This window comes from Cavia porcellus, unplaced genomic scaffold (genome assembly GCF_034190915.1).
Source record: "Cavia porcellus strain 051 isolate PalLab524CR breed Dunkin Hartley unplaced genomic scaffold, mCavPor4.1 scaffold_17, whole genome shotgun sequence".
NCBI classification, from domain to species: domain Eukaryota; kingdom Metazoa; phylum Chordata; class Mammalia; order Rodentia; family Caviidae; genus Cavia; species Cavia porcellus.
The window spans coordinates 40,611,656-40,631,972 of NW_026947500.1; the positions used below are offsets into that span (position 1 = coordinate 40,611,656).

At 38.3% G+C, this 20,317-nt stretch overlaps 1 protein-coding gene across 3 annotated transcripts in view; it reads left to right on the forward strand.

The window, feature by feature from the left end:
* The window catches only part of Ttc17 (tetratricopeptide repeat domain 17), a 98,379-nt gene that overhangs the window by 36,437 nt on the left and 41,625 nt on the right, over positions 1-20,317 (forward strand). For all 3 annotated transcript variants that reach the window (XM_003465213.5, XM_005001559.4, XM_013147415.3), the window contains exons 16-17: positions 876-1,062; positions 16,532-16,702. In XM_003465213.5, coding sequence (XP_003465261.3) covers positions 876-1,062; positions 16,532-16,702 — 358 coding nt within the window. The remainder of the gene's footprint in view (positions 1-875; positions 1,063-16,531; positions 16,703-20,317) is intronic.

A 20,317-nucleotide genomic window follows, 5' to 3' on the forward strand; every position in this document is an offset into this window, starting at 1 on the left:
GTTCAGTCTTAATTTTGACTTTATTATAAGGTATCTTCGTAAGAACTTGAAAAAAATACTAGTTTGTTTTTCTTTCTATAGTTTGACGTTGGTTGTATCTGTTAAATCTAAGTATATGCCAACTTTATGGTGCACTAGGTATTATCTGTCCAAGGAAAATGAACATAAAATACTCACCAAAAGATATATAGACTATTCCTAGTAGCTTTATACATATAAGCTAGAAGCAGCGCAAATGCCAGTGTGTTACAGAATGGATGAACACCAATGGTGTAGTCATACTTACAATATTACAAATCATTTAGGAAGAAAAGAATGAACTATCATATACACAAAATCATCAGTGAATTTTTGATTGAGTGAAAGAAGCTACAAAAGTTACACACATATAAGAGAACATGCCATGTAATCCCATTTATAACTCCAGGAACAAGGGAAGTTAATTTATGGTGATGGAAGTCACAACATAGCAACAGCACTTACTTTTGGGGTGGGGTTGGGTGAACTAAGGAACTTCCTGGTAAAACAGAACCGAAATTCTTAAAGTTTTATAACTTGAGCTGAGTAAATAGTTAACGTATGAGGGTATATTCAGATATAAAAATTAATTGAATTGTTTACTTAAAACTAGTATACTCATCTTTATAAGTATTTGTTTTAGTAAAAAGGTAAAAAATACATGTATATATGTTACATAGTTTATAATCAGCTGGTGTAAATAAAACACACCAGCAATAACCCTTACCAAGGTAATCTAAGGAAAGCCAAAAGACGCACTATACAGCTTTTGTCATGCTCAGGAAATACTCATTCTTGAACATTTTGCTGAATTTTTTTAATTTACTTTTTCTTCTTCTCCTTCTTCTTCTTTTTAGCCCCTGACTTTTTTGAGCCTGGGAAATGCCTACCTTGCTTTGAAGAATATCAGTGGGGCACTTGAAGCCTTCAGACAGGCTTTGAAATTAACTACCAAATGTCCAGAGTGTGAGAACAGCCTTAAGTTGATCCGCTGTATGCAGTTTTACCCATTTCTGTACAACATCAGCTCTTCTGTTTGCAGTGGTAAGGAGCCACTAAATGCTGGCAAAATCACAAGTTCAACTAGAGTTTCTGTTCTGATCAACAAAATACAGAAAATAATGCTCTCAGTTTTTCTCAAAGATTTTAGATAGTGCAATTCTGGAAACAAAGGACGTTAAGTCATTACTTAGTATAGATGCCCTAAACTTTTACAACTTAATTTTCCCCCGCAGCCCGAGTTAAGAAAATATATAGCATATACAGCTGGATCGATAGATTGCTTTCTTCCTCTTCCCCAAAATCTGTTTAATAACAACCAATATTCATGGTAGAGACTGTATTTTTTCTGTTCATGAAGCCCAAGAATGTAATACGAATTGAAGCAGTTCTGTGTACGCAGCCTCTGAAATGCAGCCCCTTCCCTTCCCATGCGGTGATTAGGATTCAGACCTTTACTGCACCTCTAAAACAGTCACTTGACGTGAAGAGGTAGCTGTCTCCCTGTGCCTCTCTCTGTGCTTACATGTGAAGTGTATGCTTCTCGGCAGAGTTGATATTTAAACCTTTTTCAAACTCATCAGTTAGAACCCTCTAAGAATCACCTGGTATTTTTTTGTTTAACCTTCACTATGTTTGACACTGCAGTGTACATAGTGTGAATCTTCAGTACCTGTCTGTTGCTACCTAAGTTTGCAATAAAGTAGGCGTTCAAGTTAGGTTGCAGTGTTTAAACAAAGCTGTCATTGCAGCTCCTTCACCTTGGATTTTTAACCAAGTAAGATAAAACCTGACGCCCACTTGTTCATGTGGCTTGACTAAAGGACACTGGTATTTACTAGTAATATAGGACCAGGAATTGATTTTCCTGATTCACTATACCAGACTGTCTTAGGATTTCAATGGACTGTTAAACAATAAATAAATGTAATGTGGTATTTCCATTTTTTAAAAGTATCAGAATCCAATTATTTAGTAAAAAAGAAAATCTCTCAGTGATATAATGTATAGCTCAGTTGTGGATTACCGTGGAGCACAGTAGGAATTGGATTTCTTGTATGCATACTGAAGGCCTAAACTGGCATTTTAGCAAGGCTGGACCATAAAATGCCTACTGCTAGCATGACATGGACTCATGTTTGAGGCCCAGCTCCGCCATCACTTTCTGGTCCCAGTAAAGAACATGAAAGACAATGAAGCCTGTATCCTGTACTTGCTGGGAGGGTTAAATAAGATTTTTATCAGATACTAGGTATCAGGTAAAAGTAACCCATCAGAAATTCATAGTAAATACAAAGCATACAGAGCTTTAACAGTGAACATTATGGGGTTGTCATCTGACTTAGTCTCAGAAAATACACTCTTTTAAATGTTGTAGGTCATCTATGAGTAGTCTTGTAACAGAATTTCACTCCTTCAAGGAGTTTCTGATGTTAGTAGAAACTCTTGCTTACTATCATCTCTCACATCTCTTGAAACTATGAGGGGAAAGAGTTTTAGATGTACACGGTGATCTTTTTTTCAATTCGAAAAATCTTAGCATTAGTGTCACATCTTTTGGTTTAGTACTTCAATTTCTCAAAATTTATTCTTTACTGGGTGGCAATACTAAGGATCAAAGCCAGAATTTTACAAGCAATAGGCAAGTACTCTGCCACTGAGCCCTCAGCTCTTCACATAAATTTAAGATCAAAAAAATTAAGTACTCTTGGAAAACTTTTTAAAGATAATTTTTCTAACCACCATTGTTATTCTTCAACAAATTTTCTATAAAGATCCTCCCCACAGCCCTTACAGGACTGGGGAGTGAACCCACTGGCGCGCTCCCGCTGTGTTCTTGGCACACTTCCCTTTGAATAGGATTTAATTCCTCACAGTCATGGTTAGCTTTATATCATCACCACAGTTTTAAGGATGCTGTGCAGAATTTAATAGATTGACTCTTTAATTGTCCATTCAAGTTATCTTTTTTTGTTTTGCTTTGCTTAGCTTTGCTCTGTTTTAACAGTGCTGGAATAGAACCCAGAATTTTGCACGTGCTAAACAATACCTCCAGGCCCTCAAGTTTTGATCAAGCATTTCATAGTTTGGTAGTTTAGAAATATATACTGTTTTTCACGTTGATAGGTTTGTTTTGTAACCTAATGTAATTTAACTTTCTTCAGTATTATTTTTCTTTTACTCAAAAAAGCAATGGTAGTTTGTATTTATCAGATTTTATTTGCTTGAGATGCTTATAGACATGCCACAAGCAACAATATTGATATTTATCTAATGTAATTAAATGTTAAACTCGAGATTTCTGAGCCCTCTGTCTTTTTCATTCACTGAGATGTTTGCTCACTTAAAAATGTTAGCCCAGGTCTTTAGACATTATGAATAGGAGTTCTATAGAGAATTCACTCTTTAATGTCTAAGTTTTCTTAAAATTTTGTGCAGGTTTTTATAATATATATTTGATAGCTTTTATATCTAGAGAAAAAATAATTTTCAAATCATGTATAGAAAACTTAAAATCTGTTTTGAATGTGCAGGTATATTAGCTTGTAGTCTCTGCATGGTGTTTTTATGCTTATAGCATCTATTTATGTAAACTTTTTTTTAATGTAGCTTGTTGCATTGTCTGTGCTTTTAGTCTGTGTTCCTCACCTTAAATTTCTGCATAGTTACACCTTACACTTTAAAGGAATTTTACATATTATTCAAATTTTGAAGAAAAACAAATCCTGCATTTTGCTGCCCTCCTGTGGACTGTTCCACATATGCTACCTGCTCAAAGACATTTGTTTATTACTTTCTCATAAGAGTTAGCAAAGATAGCTGCTTACTTTTGAGATGGTCCAGTGGACCCAGTTTTGGCAGCATTATAATATGCGATTGGGCCACCTCCAGTTAATTAAGTAAACAAAATTTAACTTTTGATTAATTCATTACAGGTTTCACAGTCCTGAGGTGGGGGTGTATACTGCAACAAAGCCAAATGTAACTCTATATGTATTAACTGTCTAGATTTTTATATAGTTTCTTTAAAAGAGCTGTCACTACTTGATTAGTAGCTAATTCTTTGATATATATCTATGTGATAGAGGGCAAAATAAGAAAATTTTTTAAATTTATGGATCTAAGAGCAAAAGTATAATTTTCTCCAGGCACAGAAGAGCTAAAACTAAAATCTGAGTCCTCTGCCTTCCAAGGCCAGTGCGGTTCCCGTGCATTAATTCTTTCATACCCCATATGTCATAAACTACCCCATGGCCATGATCGGAAGAATCTGTGTTTGTAGTTTCTTGGGACATTTTTTGAAAGTCATGTAGTCACTTTACTTTTTATGTTGTACCTCTGAAGAGGCACATACCTCCCTACATGAAGCATCGGTCTGATTAGACTCTGGGAGTGAACTATCACGAACACTAAAAGCATACCTGATTAGTCTCTTTTACTTTAGCATGGTACCTTGATCCTTTTTGAACCTTGCATCACTAGTTTCCTATTAGGGGAAGGATAGATTTGGATTTTACATAGAAAATCTGATGACTGTACTTGCATTATTAGTTCAATAGGCAATATTTTTCTTTTGAATTCCCAGCATTTAGCGTTTATGAACAAAACAAATACCTTTGTTTGCAGAATTATAATGGTGTTTAATAGAGTCTTGTCTTAGTTATTTTTTACTCGTCGCTGAGACAAAATACTTGATGCACCAAGTTGGGAAAGGAAAGGTTTATTTCTTACAGTTTTTGGAGGTTTCAGTCCATACTCAGTTGGCTCCAGGGCAGGGTGGCATGGTGGAGCTGCAGTTCTTGGCGGCTGCAAATAGCAAGGCAGAAACCAGCAAGAGAGAGAGAGACACACCTTTTTCTTGCCATTAAATCACACCCTGGCTCCACCCCTAGGCCAGTGTAGCACTCATACTCCCAATCCAAGCACTAGACAAGAACCAATCACAAGTACATAATGCAAACACATGAAGTCTGGGGTCACCGACATAAACCATGACAAGTCTCGTGACCAGTGGTTTAACACTTTAGGTACTAAAGGATACTACATATAAATACTTATTGGTTTTTAATTTTTAATGTGAATTTTTTTTGTCTTGCATGCAAAAACATTTTCCCTTGAGGGATGAGCCTGTTGGTTCTTGCCTAAGATATTTCCAGAACCATCCCATCTTATCATTATAAATTATTAACCTGGTCTGGGGATGTAGCCCAATAGTTCAGTGCTTGCCTAGCATATGCAAGATAGTGAGTTCCATCCTGCACTACCACAAGATAGAGACAGAGACTGATTGGCCTGGCCAAAAGATTTATTAAGAAAAATGAAATTTTATAGTGGATGTAATCCTTAAGCAACGAAGTATTTGTTTTCTTTCAACCAAAGGAAGCTGGCATATTTACTCATTCAACTAATAATATCTGTGCCAGATATTATTCTAGGAACTGGAAACCAATCAACTAACCACAAAACCCTCCATCTCTTATAAAGCATTATTCTAGTAAAAAAAAAAAAAAAAATGGAGAGTAAAGAAAGGGTGAACATAAATTAATTGGCATGTTACAAGAAAATGACTGTGAGGAAAAAAATTTCATCAGGAGGTATCACCACGGGAGGTTCTATTGAAAAAGTAACATGGTAGCAAAGACTTAAAGGAGGTTGGGTGCTCTGAGCCATACAGACATGCAGTAGAAGGAAGAGACTAGTTGCTGCAGAAACTCAGGTCAAGGAATGAACAGCAGGAAGCCCAGTGTGGTTGTAGTGCAAGTTTAAGAGATGATGGTAAGGTGGGGGTGGGGTACGGCCACATCTCTGCTGCCTGGCAGACCATTCTAAGAATTTGGGCTCTTTTTCTAAAAGTAAGGTGTATGGTCTGGAAGATTTTGAAGAGAAGAGTGATTTACATTTTAATAAGACTCCTCTTGTTCAGCTGAGCACAGGGTAAGGGAGGATGCAAGAAGGCCAGTTAGGACACAGTTGCAGACACGGTGTTGATGCTAAGAAATAATGAGGTCTGGGCCGGTGGCCCAGGAGGGAAGAGACTGAGAAGGGATCACTTCACCGATATAACAAGACACCAGGGGAAGGGGATGTGGGAATAAAAGAGGTAGAGATGGGGCATCTCCTCAGAGGGGGACAGGAACAGCCGGCTGTTTAGGGCTGGTGAAGTCTCAGGAAGGAGCAGAGGTAGAAGGTTGGGATAACACTGTCACTCACTTATGGAATACTTCACATTCATTAATTTTAAAAGGTACCATTTGACCCTCTCTGAATTAGCCTAGCACTGTAGATGTGGAAATGGTCTGTGCGAGTGTTAGTGATACTGTGTTGAGTCTCTAGAAGCAAACCATTGTATATTTGAAATACTAAAGTAAGTTTCCATCACAGTTCCTTCCTGCTTTCCAGGTATGTGGGAACATCCACAGAAAAGCATTGTCTATCGTGTTTTATGACCATTTACCTACTGATTGGGCTGGAAAGTTACAAGGACAGCATGATTATACACACCAACAGGGGAAAAAAATAGATAGTATGAACAAGACGAGGTCTCTTGTCTAGAGGTCCCGTTAATCATGGACTAGGATCCTTTCTGTGAGGCAGGCTGCTGCAGCTTCCTGAGGACTGGCTTACAGTTACACACATTCATGTATAGTAAGTCAGGCAAGAACATTGGGCATCATCTTTTAAATCTTCAGTTTTCTATCTTCACTCAAGGTATTTAAAGAGTTACTTAAGTTTATAAAGTGTTAAGTTTTGCTGTCTCATATGTATAGTAGACATTTACATGAGTCCACAAAAAGATTATCCTAATTGGCAGAATACACATATGCACTATTTATTATAAATAGGAGCATGGACTCTAAAAAATTTTAAGTGCTTTGTGTCTCAGGAAATCCTTTATTGTGCTGTGAGAAGCTGAAATAAATTCCTAGTTTGGACCTTTTTTTTTCCTAAGGGAGCACCAGATATTTAAGCTATTTTGTAAGTTTGATCACTGGATGATCTCTGCTCCTTTCGGTAGCCTGGCAGAGATAAAGCAGTGAACCTGATCATCAATGGACAAGGTGTTAGGTTCAAAAGTGTGTACAACTGATGACAGCTGCAGTGTCTGTGTGCAAGTGAACCTGCTACTTGGGGTCTTTCTCCCCCTTTGCTCTTTCTCTGTTTGTAGTTATTACTTGTGGTTGAATATATTTCATACTAAGCAAATTCACTCTTTGGGAAAAGCTAAGTAATTTTCTCTTTAACCATGAGAGTTTATTGAGTTATGGTCTCAAAGGTACAGGAGAAATTTAAATTGCATTTCTCAACCATTGAAAGGGCACAATTTGGATTTGTCTTCTCATTTTGTATCGGGGGACAGGGTAGCAGGTCTTGCTATGTAGTTCAGGCTGGCCTTGAACTCACAGCCATCCTCCTACCTTAGCCTCCCAAGTGCTGCGATTATAGGTGTGTTCCTCTACACCTGGCTTCATTTTGTGTCTTTAAATGAACAAAACTAAATTTATTGTTGAGAACTTACAACAGTTTAAAGCTTTTTACCTGTCACGTGTTGTTTTAATAATCCAGTCATAGCACAGCTATCCAAAGTGATGGTTTTAGAAGACAGTGGTAAGCATGATAAATTTTTTAAAAAAGAACTGGACATCAGAGGCAGGTGATAGGGTACCTGGTATTGAATGAGCTTCCAGATTTCGGCTGTTTCTGTGGTAATGTAGCCTTGTTTCTCTTAATGGTGGGAAGTATAGCTACAGAAAACCCCACTGTGAACAGAAAATTAGCCATTCAGCACGGTTCTCATAGTACCTGTCTAAAAACCATATATGTTAAAAATTTGAGAGAGAATAAGTATGGTCCTAGAAGCCATCTCATGAGGTGCAAGGTAGCCACTAGGGTGAGTACCTCTAGGTGATTTAATCTGGTGACATAAAGCAAGAGGAAATGGTATGATATCATAACTTATTTTTTTTAACACTTGCCTGGCAGTGATGTATGTATTTTGGTGTCAGTGCAGCTAGGCTCAAATCCAAGGCCTCTGAAGTGGGATCTGTGGTCAGGGGATTAGTTACTGAAGTCCACATTGTTCTGCTCAATATGTTCTTTGATAGATGAGTTTTTTAACCTTGATTTCAGTATTGTGTTACCCATACCAATGAAAAAGACAAATACTAGTGCCCACGCTTTGTGTATATACCTCAGTCCTAGGAGGTATTACTGGACCCAAGATCAGTTCTAGAGTAAGTAGGATCTTGGGTTCTCATTTGGAAATGATATCCTTACCATTAACTTAATCAGAGGAGTAAGACAGGCCAAGTCTTACTGGCCTGTGAGATTTTGTTAAATTCTTGGTCTCGCATTGTGTCTTTGCTCTAGGAAAAAAGGCAAGGCTGATACTCCTGACTGATACTCGTGGCAACAGGTCCCTTCATCTTCACACCTCTTTGCCTCCATTTGCAGTGTGAGGAAAAGGACCAGAATAAAAGTCTTGTTTTCCTCCTAGTGTCCTTTTTCAGTATTAGCAGGTGACTTCTCAACTTGCAGCAGGAGAAGAGCAAAGCAAGTGCAAACCTTAAAACTATGAATCCCTAGGAGACCTAAGCGTTTCCTATGTGTATGTAGACTTACTCCAAGTTAAGACTTGAAGTCAGTTCACTGCAAGCTGAATCAAAGAGCTGTGCTGAGTTGAAGCTCACTGACTGCGTAAGAACTTTCATGTCTACCTTTTGCAGTCTTTGGCAACTGTACCAAACCCTTTGTATACTGAGCCGTGTAGACAGTTTGTTTTCATTACTGCATGCCTCCTGGTTCCGTGTGTTCACACATGTTCTCTGCAGCTCTTCCCCAGGTCCCCACCCCACACAATTACCCTTCCTTTGGGGCCCTCTTCAACCCTATGACATACCTGACCCCAATTACAGATAATGTACCCGTCACTTTGCATGCTCTCCTTCACTTCCTGTGACCTGCCATTATAGGGGTGTGTGCACATCACACAGCTACCTTAACAGGCTCTCCAGCCTCCTTGCGAGCGGGAGCCAGTGCTTTTCTAATCTTCATACCCCAACCCACCATGTACCTTGACACCTCCCCTCCAATATATGATACACAAATTATACTTCAGTGGCAAGTAACTGATGGTATGTCCAGTCTGAACTATTCAGAAGAGTGAAGGAGTAAAAGTAATAAAGACTAAGTTGTACAGACCTAATGTTTGCCTGGGGTATGAGAATCCCCATGCAATACACACGTATAAATACAGAGCTCCTTTTAAAGTTTACAGCTCCCACCGTGAAAGGGAGAAGAGAAAGAACCTTATCCATTATAAATTAGCACAGCTAATAGATACTTTCTCACCTCCAGGCTCCAGTCTTTAGTGAAAGTTACCCCAAAAAGACCCTTTTGATCCTCATTCAGAATTAACATCTGTAAGTAAATGAGTAAAACCCAAGGAGGTCTGTAGGGTTTTGCTCCCTTTAGTATTGAAAAACATTTTCCTAGATTTATGTGTACCAACGATTTAAATTCTAAACAAAATAGTGCTCAGAGTTAGTTTTTCTCTTTTCTAGTATAATTCCTCCATGGAAAATTCTCTCATTGTAAAGTTCTAATGAATGTTTAAATTCTCTTGTTTAGAGATTTAATCTGGGCTTTCACATTTTAGAGGAAGTTACACTGCGAGAACTTGGCTTCCGCTGCTGAAGCAGTGTCGGTCTCAGCTGACACTCGCTCACGCTGCTTCCTATGCTGTAGTTATTTAGGAGAATGCCACGTGGCAAGAGGAAGAGTGCATATTTGCAGCCAGTTCTCCTTTTTCTGCTGGAAAAGGAGATAAGGGAGTATATTCCACAGAAACCAACTCAGCCTTAAACCCTGGGGCGAAGCAGTTTCCCTTTCCATGTGTAAATAGAGAATTCGCCGAAATAGACTTGAGTGTGAGGCTGTGTCATAAAAGGGGAACACACATACATACGAGAGACAGCAGATCTTAAGCTTTTCTTTCTTCCTCTGCTTCCCCTTCCGACTCTTTTCTGACTCTCTCACCCGGAGGGGATACTGGTGTACACCTGCAATTGCCGATTTCAAGTCTCCAATGTGATCCCTTTTCTCTGTGGTGTTGCGCTTTTAAGGTCAATCAGCACATAACCATTTCTGTAAATGTTCCTGCAAAGAGTTCTACTCAGCAGTAATTGCTGAATATCTGAAGAGCCAGTTCTCTGTTAAAATAATTTCTTTTGTCTTCCCCAAGTAGAGAACACAGGTCCAGGAAGGTGCATTGTCCTCATTTATCTCCTTGGTACAGTCATCAGCAACCAAAGTCTCACCCAAAATTAAATTCTGTGTCCTTATTTTAGCAGTGATTACATTAATGGTGTCTCCCAACAATCTCCTTATCATAGGATGGTAGTTCACCTCTCATTTTGAGTAAAGACATAAGTTGAGTTGCCCAGGTTCATGTACTATCATTAACGAAGGGGGCCTTTGAATTCACACCCTGGAATGTTTCACTTAGTAGAAAGTCTACTGGCCTCTTGCTGTCCTTGGAAGAATAAAGCAAAAATTAACTTATTTGTTCCCAGTAAGGTTTTTTCTTCTTCTAGCATTTTAGCTGTTAACTGTGCATAGTACAAAGCCTCACGGGCAACCCTAGTAACAGCTTCCTGATACTATTTTAAAGTCATTTGGTGGAACAGTGTAAACAACTGAAAGACAGACTTTTATTCACTTTATGATTTATCTTACTACCTTTGTAAAAGACAAGCTATATTTTACTAGAGAAATAAATACCATAAAATAATACTGTGAGGAAACTTAAATTATAATAAAATGAAACATTTACAACATATTTTTGAGTTACCTATTTACAAAACAAACTTCAGTTTTATAACTGCATAATTTTGAGTGCAGTTGGTAAATGCTACTAAAGGCAGTTCGTGTTTGTTGAAAGAATAAAGGTAGCTGCTCTCCTCCCAAGTGCTTTGTATTAATTGAATGTATCAGAATGCTTCCTGTAAGGTAGCTTTTCTAAGAAAGGAGACAGCAGAGTATAATCGAAGCCTTTTATTAAAGCAGTTAGTGGTGAGACCTTTAGAATATCCCACTCTTCACAAAAAGACCACTTTTCTAACATGTCACTGGTGCCTTCAAATTCCAATTCTCCCTCCTCTTATGAATCAGTGTATTATATATGTCTTAGAAATTTGTTACATGATAGATAACATAGGAGTTTTACTCTTACTTGTGTGGAGAAAAGAATGTATGTTAGAGGGAGAGAGGTTTGGGGGACAAAACGAAGCAAAGCCAGCAGCCTGGCAGGTTATTGAGCCACATGAAGCAAATGTAGATGCAACTGTAGTACATCTGTAGTCAATTTTCATATTTGGGGTAATGAATTTGTACTATTAAATATCCTTCAGGGAATGCAGAGTCATCCTAATTTCTTATACTAAATTTCTTAGATCTGCTGAGTATTTTAAGTTGAACAAATAGCTGCTTTCCTCTAAACAACTGGTAGAGATGACTGGTACTGCCTCCAGCAGCCTCTGTGCGTATGTGTGTTTGTGTACATGTACGTGTGCACACAATCTGAAATCAGGCAACTACCTTAACACTCCCTTTTATTTTTCCTTTGAGATGGAGGCTTCCTAACTTGCCTAGACTGGCCTCAAACTTGGAGGTCCTTCTGCCTCATTCTGTGGGTGGCCCAGTGGCTAATCACTGTTATCAGCCAGTTCATCACGCTGGAGATTCTGAGATGGCCAAAAGGCCCGGTGAAAAGATTGCATTGGGATAGCTTCTTAGTTATAACTGCAATTTTCAGAGGGGCAGCACTACAGATTACTTTGTGCTGGACGGTGGTCTAGTTCATTACACTTAATTCTCAACAGCCTAATGAAGTGGTGCTATCTGTGAGGATAGGTTAAAAGCAACCACTCCTGCTTTACAGAACTAAAAAGTGTTGTAAACAGGATTTGGACTCATGTAATCTTCCAGTCTGTGCTCTTAACTGCTGTGCTATAATGCTAAAAAACCCAGGTGACCTGGTCTTGACATTAGGTTTACTTGCTGAGCTCTTAAAAAGTTTGATGCTTTGCTTTTCATGTGTAGCGTTTCTTTTTGTTATTTTGTTTTGTTTTGCTTTGCTTTTTTTTTTTTTTAGACAGTCTTGCTTTGTAGTTCATACTGGCCTTGAACTTACTATGTAGCCCAGGCTGGCCTCGAACTCACAGCGATCATCCTGCCTCAGTCTCTCAGCTGCTGGGATTATAGGCATGCTCTACCAGGCCATGCAGTATTTCTTTATTATAACTAACTTTAGCAAACTGTATAAAGTACCCAGCCTGAGGTATGTTTACCAATTTAGGAGATTCCAAAGGTAAGGGTCCTTTTTAGCACAAAGATAGTAATTCAGCTCTAGAAAGTGGATATTCTTCTAGGAACTATGTAAACAGAATTAATATAAGAAGAAAGACAATGTCCTCTACCTTAGAAATGACAAGAGTTCCTAAGAATCTAGTTTACTCTGAAAAACTTTCTAGCCACAGGATAAATTGTACCTTTATCTCTGAGCAGACTTCTACCTTGACAAAGTATATTAAATATTTTTGTTTTCTAGAACACCTTTGTAGGATAGGTCCACACTAACAACCCAGTTTATGTAGGAGAAATTCTGAGCACAAGAAAGGAAGTTGATGTGTCTGATCTCACAGCAATTCCAGAACTGGAAATACCTTCCTTTGCACTTTTATAGTGTGTTGGTATTTAAATTGTAGTCTCTTGCTTCTAAGAAAACAAAACAAACTGCCAGAATTTGAATTAGATGTAAATGCTTGGCAAGCAAATATAAAGCATTATGCATAGGAAAAAATGTTTCCATTTTCACTTGGGACCTTATTATCGAAAACATTTCATCTAAATCATGTAGTTCCTTTTTTAAAAATAAAACAGAAACATACTTCTGTAGATTAGTCTAAGCCATGCAGTCTCCTGGTTTTTGCATCAGCAGAAATTAGGAGTAACACCCCTGGAAAATGACTTGTTAACTTTCCAGGTGTGTTTACATTTCCTTCTTCAAAATTTTTTTTGATTTCTAAATGAGAACATCTTCACCTCTGCCAGGGAGTTAAGTAGTATTTTTCTATGTATGCAACTTTAGTTCCCATTTGAGCTGAAGCAACCCTATACTGCGGTCTTGAAAATAATTAGTTCATTCTGAACTTCTTTGCTTCTCCTTTAGACAACGGGATAAAGTAATTTAAAACTAGGCAGTTTGACTTTCTATTATTAGCCTAGTACTTATGCAAGGAACACCAGCACGCTAAATCAGCCTAAGTTTTCATTGTTAGTATAAGAAAGTTACTATTTGGGGCTGGATGTAACTCAGTGGTAGAGCACTTGCCTAGCATGCGCAAAGCCCTGGGTTCAATCCCCAGCCCTGAAAAAAAAAAAGGTTAATATTAAGAATCCTTAATCTTAAAACATGTAGCTTTTATCTGATCATTTGATGTTGCCTGCTTGCAAGAAAATACCTTAACGTAAACCTCTTGTTCTTCCCTTTGCTCCTCTAGTTCTCCTCCCTGGGACCTTTTCTGCTCTCCTTAGAGAGATGTTGGCCCCAGGTTTGTGAGTTGGAGGACAAAGATACCCTTCTGATGCATGGGGCTCACTTCACTAGGTTCCAGGTTTGAGGCCATGTGAGAGGACTAATGAATTATAGTATCGGGGTTTTATGCACACTATGTTATAAAACTGCATACCTCTAAAAAGATGAGACCAATTAAATGTTACAATAGGAAAAGGACAAGAGAGAAATAAGAGATACAAAGATTGCAGAAGGAAAATGACTTCACAAAACTCAGAATTTCAGTAGGTTACTCTGTTACAGGTTTGTCCTTTGCTATGGTAATGTTAAATATCACCCAGTACATACTGTCAGTGTGAAAAATGCTTTCATCGGCATCATTGTCATCATTATTTTCTCTCTGCTTTTAATAGTCAGGCTTATTTATATCCCAATTAAGAGTTGTCTCCGAGGAGTATAATATTCTTCGTAGTAAATTATAGTCGCTGGCTGTTCAGAGTTGTTTGTGGTCATGACTCTGTTTTAGTGTTTTGTGTTTAACTTCTCATACTTAACTGCATATCAAAACTGCATGGCAAAAGCAGAAATGGAGGCAAATCAGCGTCCTCTGGCCTTCTGTGGGAGACTCCGGAGAAAGACAGCCACGCCGCTCCCCACGGCCTTCCCATTGCCCTTCCACGGGTACATGTGCGCTCGCACCACCCGCTGTCACTGTCCCATTGCACTGTTCACTGCTTCCCAAACGCTGTGGAGCATTCCTGTTCCCGTAGCTTTGCCCTCTTCATGATTCTTCCCGGCCTCCAAGCTGCCTTTTCTTCTCTTGTTAGGGGCAGCACTGGAATAAAAAGCCAAGAAGCTTTGTATTAAGATTCAGACCCCACATCTGCCACTTAGTTACTGTTGGACTTTAGGCAAATTGCTGAAATTTTCTTATGTACAAAATGAAGATTAATAATACTTTACAAGGTTTTCATAGCAGAGAAGTGGCAGGAAAAAAATAAGCACTTAACAGAGGTTGGCTCCCTCTTTGCCATTTCCCCTCTCTGGGCCTGTGTCTTCTACAAAACTCAAGTTCTGCAGCTTGTCTCTGAAGCACTCAGTTGGCACAGCACGCTGCTGCGATGGTAATTGTTTTGTGCTTACAGTCTTCCCAAGTTCTTGTAAGTTTCTTAAAAGGGAAAACTCTTAAAGATTCCTCTATTTCTGACACTGCCTTTTGTGTAGTAGCCTCAGACATATAGAGTATGGAACCAGAAAATTACAAAGCAAGTCCCTAAGCAAAGGGTCCCCTTACTCTAAATTTATTACTTTGGAAAAGGTGTTGAGCCCAGTGCATTTCTTGGCACAATAAGGGAAATAGCTTGAGATGTTATTTCTTTAATTATGAAACCTAAGAGGAAGCCATCACATCCAGAAAAAGACTTCTTGACCATTCATCGCTGCAGAGAGAGCTTGGTTGGATACACACATCTCTTTGAGATGACAGTCTCAAAAAAAAAAAAAGCTTTTAGAGCATGTTTGATGAAGGTAACAACACACAATACATTAACCGTTGTTAATTTCCTATTGTTAAGAAATTCTGTATTGTTTTTGGTTTTTTTTCTCTTTTAAAAAAAGAAATTAAATGGATTTTTAAAAGATATAAGTAACCATAGTAAAGGTCAGTTAGGCAATAAATACACATAGTACAGTGTTTGAAAACTGAAAAAAAAAAATAAAACATGTTTGAATGTCCTGGTCAAGGAAAACTTGCTTACACAGTCTTGATCAAATAATTGTCCTCTGACAGGAAGTTTGTGGCCTTCCACCAAATGTATGTCTTAAGTGACAGTGGGAATAGGATATGAAAGAGGAAGAAGATACCAGCTCATCGATCCAGAGCGACTAAATAAACCAGGGACGGCAGAGCGACATGGCATAGCCATATTGCTGGCATGTCACATACAAGATCCTAGGTTTCCCTGACCCAGAAAATGACGCTGGAGTGGATCTACATATTGGGTTTTGTCCATATTAGCATAGGCTCCCTAATAGGATCGAAACCCTTTGACTCATGATCAGTGTACAAATACACCAAAACAAAACTATTCTGTGTAACTGATAAGCAGTAATTTTTAAAAATCCTTTGTCTCACAACAAAACCATAGTACAACTCAGATCTACTACACTCATCCAGATAGTTTCAAAAATGCAAGGACTGTATTCAAGATTCGAAATTTTATGCTTCACTAAATCTCTAACCACATGACTGGAATTTGTTTCCTGGAAGAAAAATAGGTACCACAGTCTTGAATACTAAAATCTCTCCTATTGCCTGTTATGTCTTTTAATACTTTGGTTTTTAACTGGTTTTTTGTTTGTTTGTTTTGGTTGGTTTGTTTGTTTGTTTTGCGGTTTGGTTTGGTTTAGTTTGGTTTGGTACCGGAAATCAAACTCAGGACCTCACACTTGCCCGGAAAGCTCTGTGTGACTGAGCTATATCTGCAGCCCTTCGTTTTCTATAACTCCTCATATTTGGTGTATCTAATTTTATCTGTGATGCAAGAATGACATATTTCTCTGCTCTAATTCATCTAACTCAGGTTTACTCAGGTAATAATCTGTCAAGTATCACTTTTGGACAGCATATAAAAGGAAAAGGTTTTGGTGATATTTTTAACTTCAGTGGACTATTTCCTGCTGTTACGAATGGAACAATATCTTGAGGTTTGACCGATGTTGTCAGTTTTTCTTCCCAAATGGTTGGTGACCATAGCCTAGCAGTTGACACCTGAACTTTAGTGCACAGTCTTAGCACAAAAATGATCTGCCTGTGGATGCCATGTTCTACTGGAGAAATACTAGCATTATTAGCTTTTTGCTCTTGTTTGGGGGCCTTGCATTATGGGATGATGCAAGAGAGACGTTTCTAATGTGATCTCTGTGTCTCTTGGCATTCAGGTAATTGTCATGAGAAAGCCCTGGACAACAGCCATGGCAAACAGAAATACTTTGAGAACCCACAGTCCCTGGATGCTGCCCAAGAAGAACCCTCGGAAAGAGGAGCAGAGGACGATCTTGGACTCTCTGTTGAGAATTCAGGGAGGGGCCCTGATGCCCTTAGACTTGAAAGTAAGTTGATTTGACCTGAGCTGTGTTTCTGGGGAAAAATCAACTCTCACGCGTTGAGCTTAGGATTTTCTCTCCTTTCAAGAGTTTGTTCCCTCTTTAAGAGCCACTCGTGTAGAATCACAAGCAAGACCTTCAGATGGTGAGGCAGAAAACAAGCCCTAAGTATAAACACGCTCTTCTCACTTTCTTTCTTCTGCTTCACTGCTGTCTTTCACTAGAACAAACGTGATTCATTTATGGACTAGTTTGTCTTCTCAGTGTCATGACTCCTCGGGCATGGGAGGAGGCCGGGTATATTCACACTAACCCAGTAAAATGTGAAGATTTGGAATAACAGGCATGTCTTCCAGGCCTTCTCCTCACTTTCCACTTGATGACTACATTGTGAACTCTGCACAAGTCCCCACTTCTTGGGTTCCAGAATCACTTGCTCTTAGCTTTTACCTGTTCTCAGCTTGTCCTTTTCAGTTTCCTTCCCTTATTCTTTATTCTGCCCTTTATTTGTTGGGGTACCAGTATCTTAGCCTTGGTGTTGTTTTCTTAGCTTTCTTTGTCTGGCCTCATGGGAACTCGGCACCTTTAAACACACTAGTGACTCCAAATCTATATTTTCAGCTAACAATTCTCTACAGCTCCCAATGTTACTTCTACTTTTTAACATAAAAATGTCTTCATGTACCACAAGTATTTTAACATTTCCAAAATTGAATTTGACTTTGTTTTATCCTATTTCCTCAATTGTTTCCAATTCCTATACGTCAAGTATCTGTTAATGTGTCACAACTCACCCAGACAGCACTATATCCAGTTAATCTCTTAAGACCTGTCGAATCCATTGTGTTCTTTCTGCCATTGCCTGAATTTAGACTTTCTACATTTCTACCTTTGCTCTTGCAGTGATCTCTTAATTTGGTTTCCTAGCTGTGGTCTATTATTATAGTTATATACCAAGAAAAAGATAGGGAGACAGATGTGACCAGAGAATACAATAAAATGGATACAGAAATTTAAAATCAGAAGCAGATACTGTTCCCAATTCTTTGTGTGTATGGTCAGCTTTCCTGTTGCTGGAGGAGATATCCAACACCTGTAGTTTAAAAGAGAGGTTTCAAAGGATTTCATCCATGGTCGCCTGGCTGCAGGGCAGGAACATGACAGGAGAAAGATGTGCTCAGTTCATGGCAGCCAGAAAGGCAGAGCAGAGAAAATGCTAGAGAAGAGGGCCCTGCAGCCAGGTATATTACCCAAGGTCATACTTCCTTGACCTCTCCAAGACACACCCAGAAGTATGCTTTATTAATTACCTTGGTGACTTTAAAGTCACTCAAGCTGACAGTCAAGCTTGACTCTTAATGGTGCATGTCCAAAGACTCGTTTCTAAAACTTAGTTCTGGTCAGGTAAGTTGCCTAGCTTTAAATTTTCCAGTGGTTGTCTTATTACCTGTTGGAAGAATCAAAGGGTCTTGGAGAGAAATGCAAGGCACTGGTGTCCCCCAGTTCCCTCTGCAACTCTGTTGCCTCCTAGTGTGCTACCCAGCAGGAAGTACACACTTTCACCATTCTCCTCCCCTCTGCTACAACACCCTTGTGAGCCTGCCTGTGCTCCTGGGCAGGCTGGGGGCATACACTTTGCTCCAGATGAAGTGCCTACATGCATCTCCAGGGTCTAGTACAGATGCCCCTTCCTCTATGAAGCATTGCAAGCAGTTAGGTGTTCAGTCTATTATCTTGCTCCTACTTTTTCAAAGCACACTAATTGCTTTTATGTCTATGTCCCATCAGACCATGAGCTTCTTACATGCTGTGTTCTACATAACTTTATATTCCTGTTTGTTAAATATATTTTCCTTCCTGTATACATAAGAATAACATATTTAGCAATTACTAAGTCTTTTTTTGCCCTTTTAATGTTATATATTTAAAAACTCACATCTAGCAAAAGGGAAGAGCACTTCTTAATCCCTTACCAGAAACTATGAACTTTAAGGAAACACAGACCCATTTACCAACTGAGAAGAAACTCTTCCTTAAACTGGGGTCAGTTTGTTCACTTCAGTGGCACAGGTTCTCTTTGGTCCCTGGTAGCCTCATTTGTTATTTATTTAGGCTGTCAAGAGACTCACATAACCAAATGAATACCATGAAATTGTGTGGTATACTGAGAATCAACAGACAAAATTAGGTAATGTTAGGAGACTTTATTCCATATGTAGAAAGGGTCTTTATTCCAAAACAGTATAACTCCCTAATGACTAGGATATTTATGACTATAAATTAATCTCTTTTTGTCTTGCTTTTTTTTTTTTTTTAGGACAATTCAGAATTGAACTCAACCAAAATGTTGTCCTTTGTCTCCTTTCTTCACGAACACATCATTTGGACAGATGATAATAACATAGTCTTTAAGTTGCTTTAAAGTTGAGTTCTGTCTCATACTAGAGATAAAGAGCAGTCTCCCTGTCTGAAACAAGGCATTTCCCAGGTCCCTTCAGCAACATACAGACCATCCCTTAACGCAGATTCCTTTTCACATTGCTAATTCAGTCCATAGTATGATAATGACTTTTCACTAGTTTTACTCTCAGGTATGAACTTGTCTTTACCATGTTTCTAAATTCTAGGAATACCTTCTTCTTATTCCCTAGGTACTGACAACAGATCCATGCAACTATAGGTATAAAAGTTTCCATGTTCATACCAGTAAACTTTCTATAACGTAATTAGCAGAGTCAGGAAAACTCTGACTTTTTAATAGAAATAGTGTGTTATAATAAAAGATAAACATAGACATTAAGAAGTTTTGAAAAATCTAATTCAAGGGGAAAATACAAAGAAATATAGTTAAGTCTCCTCCAATAACTTTTAACTATTAAAACTATCATCACCTTTTTGTGGTATTTTATAATGTATAAAGTATCATGAATTGTTGACTAAAGTATTGTGAATCGTTGTCTATGAATAGTGAAACACTATTAAGTCATATATTGATGATAAAATTGAGATTTAGAAGCTGGATACCCTGCCTAAGATCTACAGCAGGTGAAATTCATCCTTAGAGCTTCTGGCATGTGTTACTCTTACCTATGAAGAGGTTTTGATGAGTTAGAACCTTTTTGTTTTGTTTTTGGTTTTTTTTTTTTTTTTAAGACAGGGTTTCCCTGTGTAATTTGGGCCAAAATTTCATTTTTTAATCAGTAAAGTGACTTTTAAAGAAAACTACCATTATTTTATAAAACAACACTTGAATGTCAAAAAAGTATGAAAATGCCCTCAAAGAGTGGTTTGTCAAAAATAGATAGTTGGCAACCTTATACTGGTAAATATGTATCAAAGAGAAAGAAAGGTTTTTTTAAAAAAAAATTATCATTTTTGCTAAAGGTTGGTGAAAATTTTGTCAATTGACAAAATCAGTTTTTGTCACTGACTAAAATCAGTGCTTTATCTCATCTAGTCTCGGGTCTTCTTCCCTGGCAAACCCTATCCATGCAAGGAAGAACGCAAGTCTGTACTTGGAGCATTGTCAGATCTACTCAGCTTTCTTTACTTTGCTAATTTAAAATTGAGCAAACAAAAAATGTCCCAAAGAGTGGTCTTGAGTAGTTCAATGAAAAAACT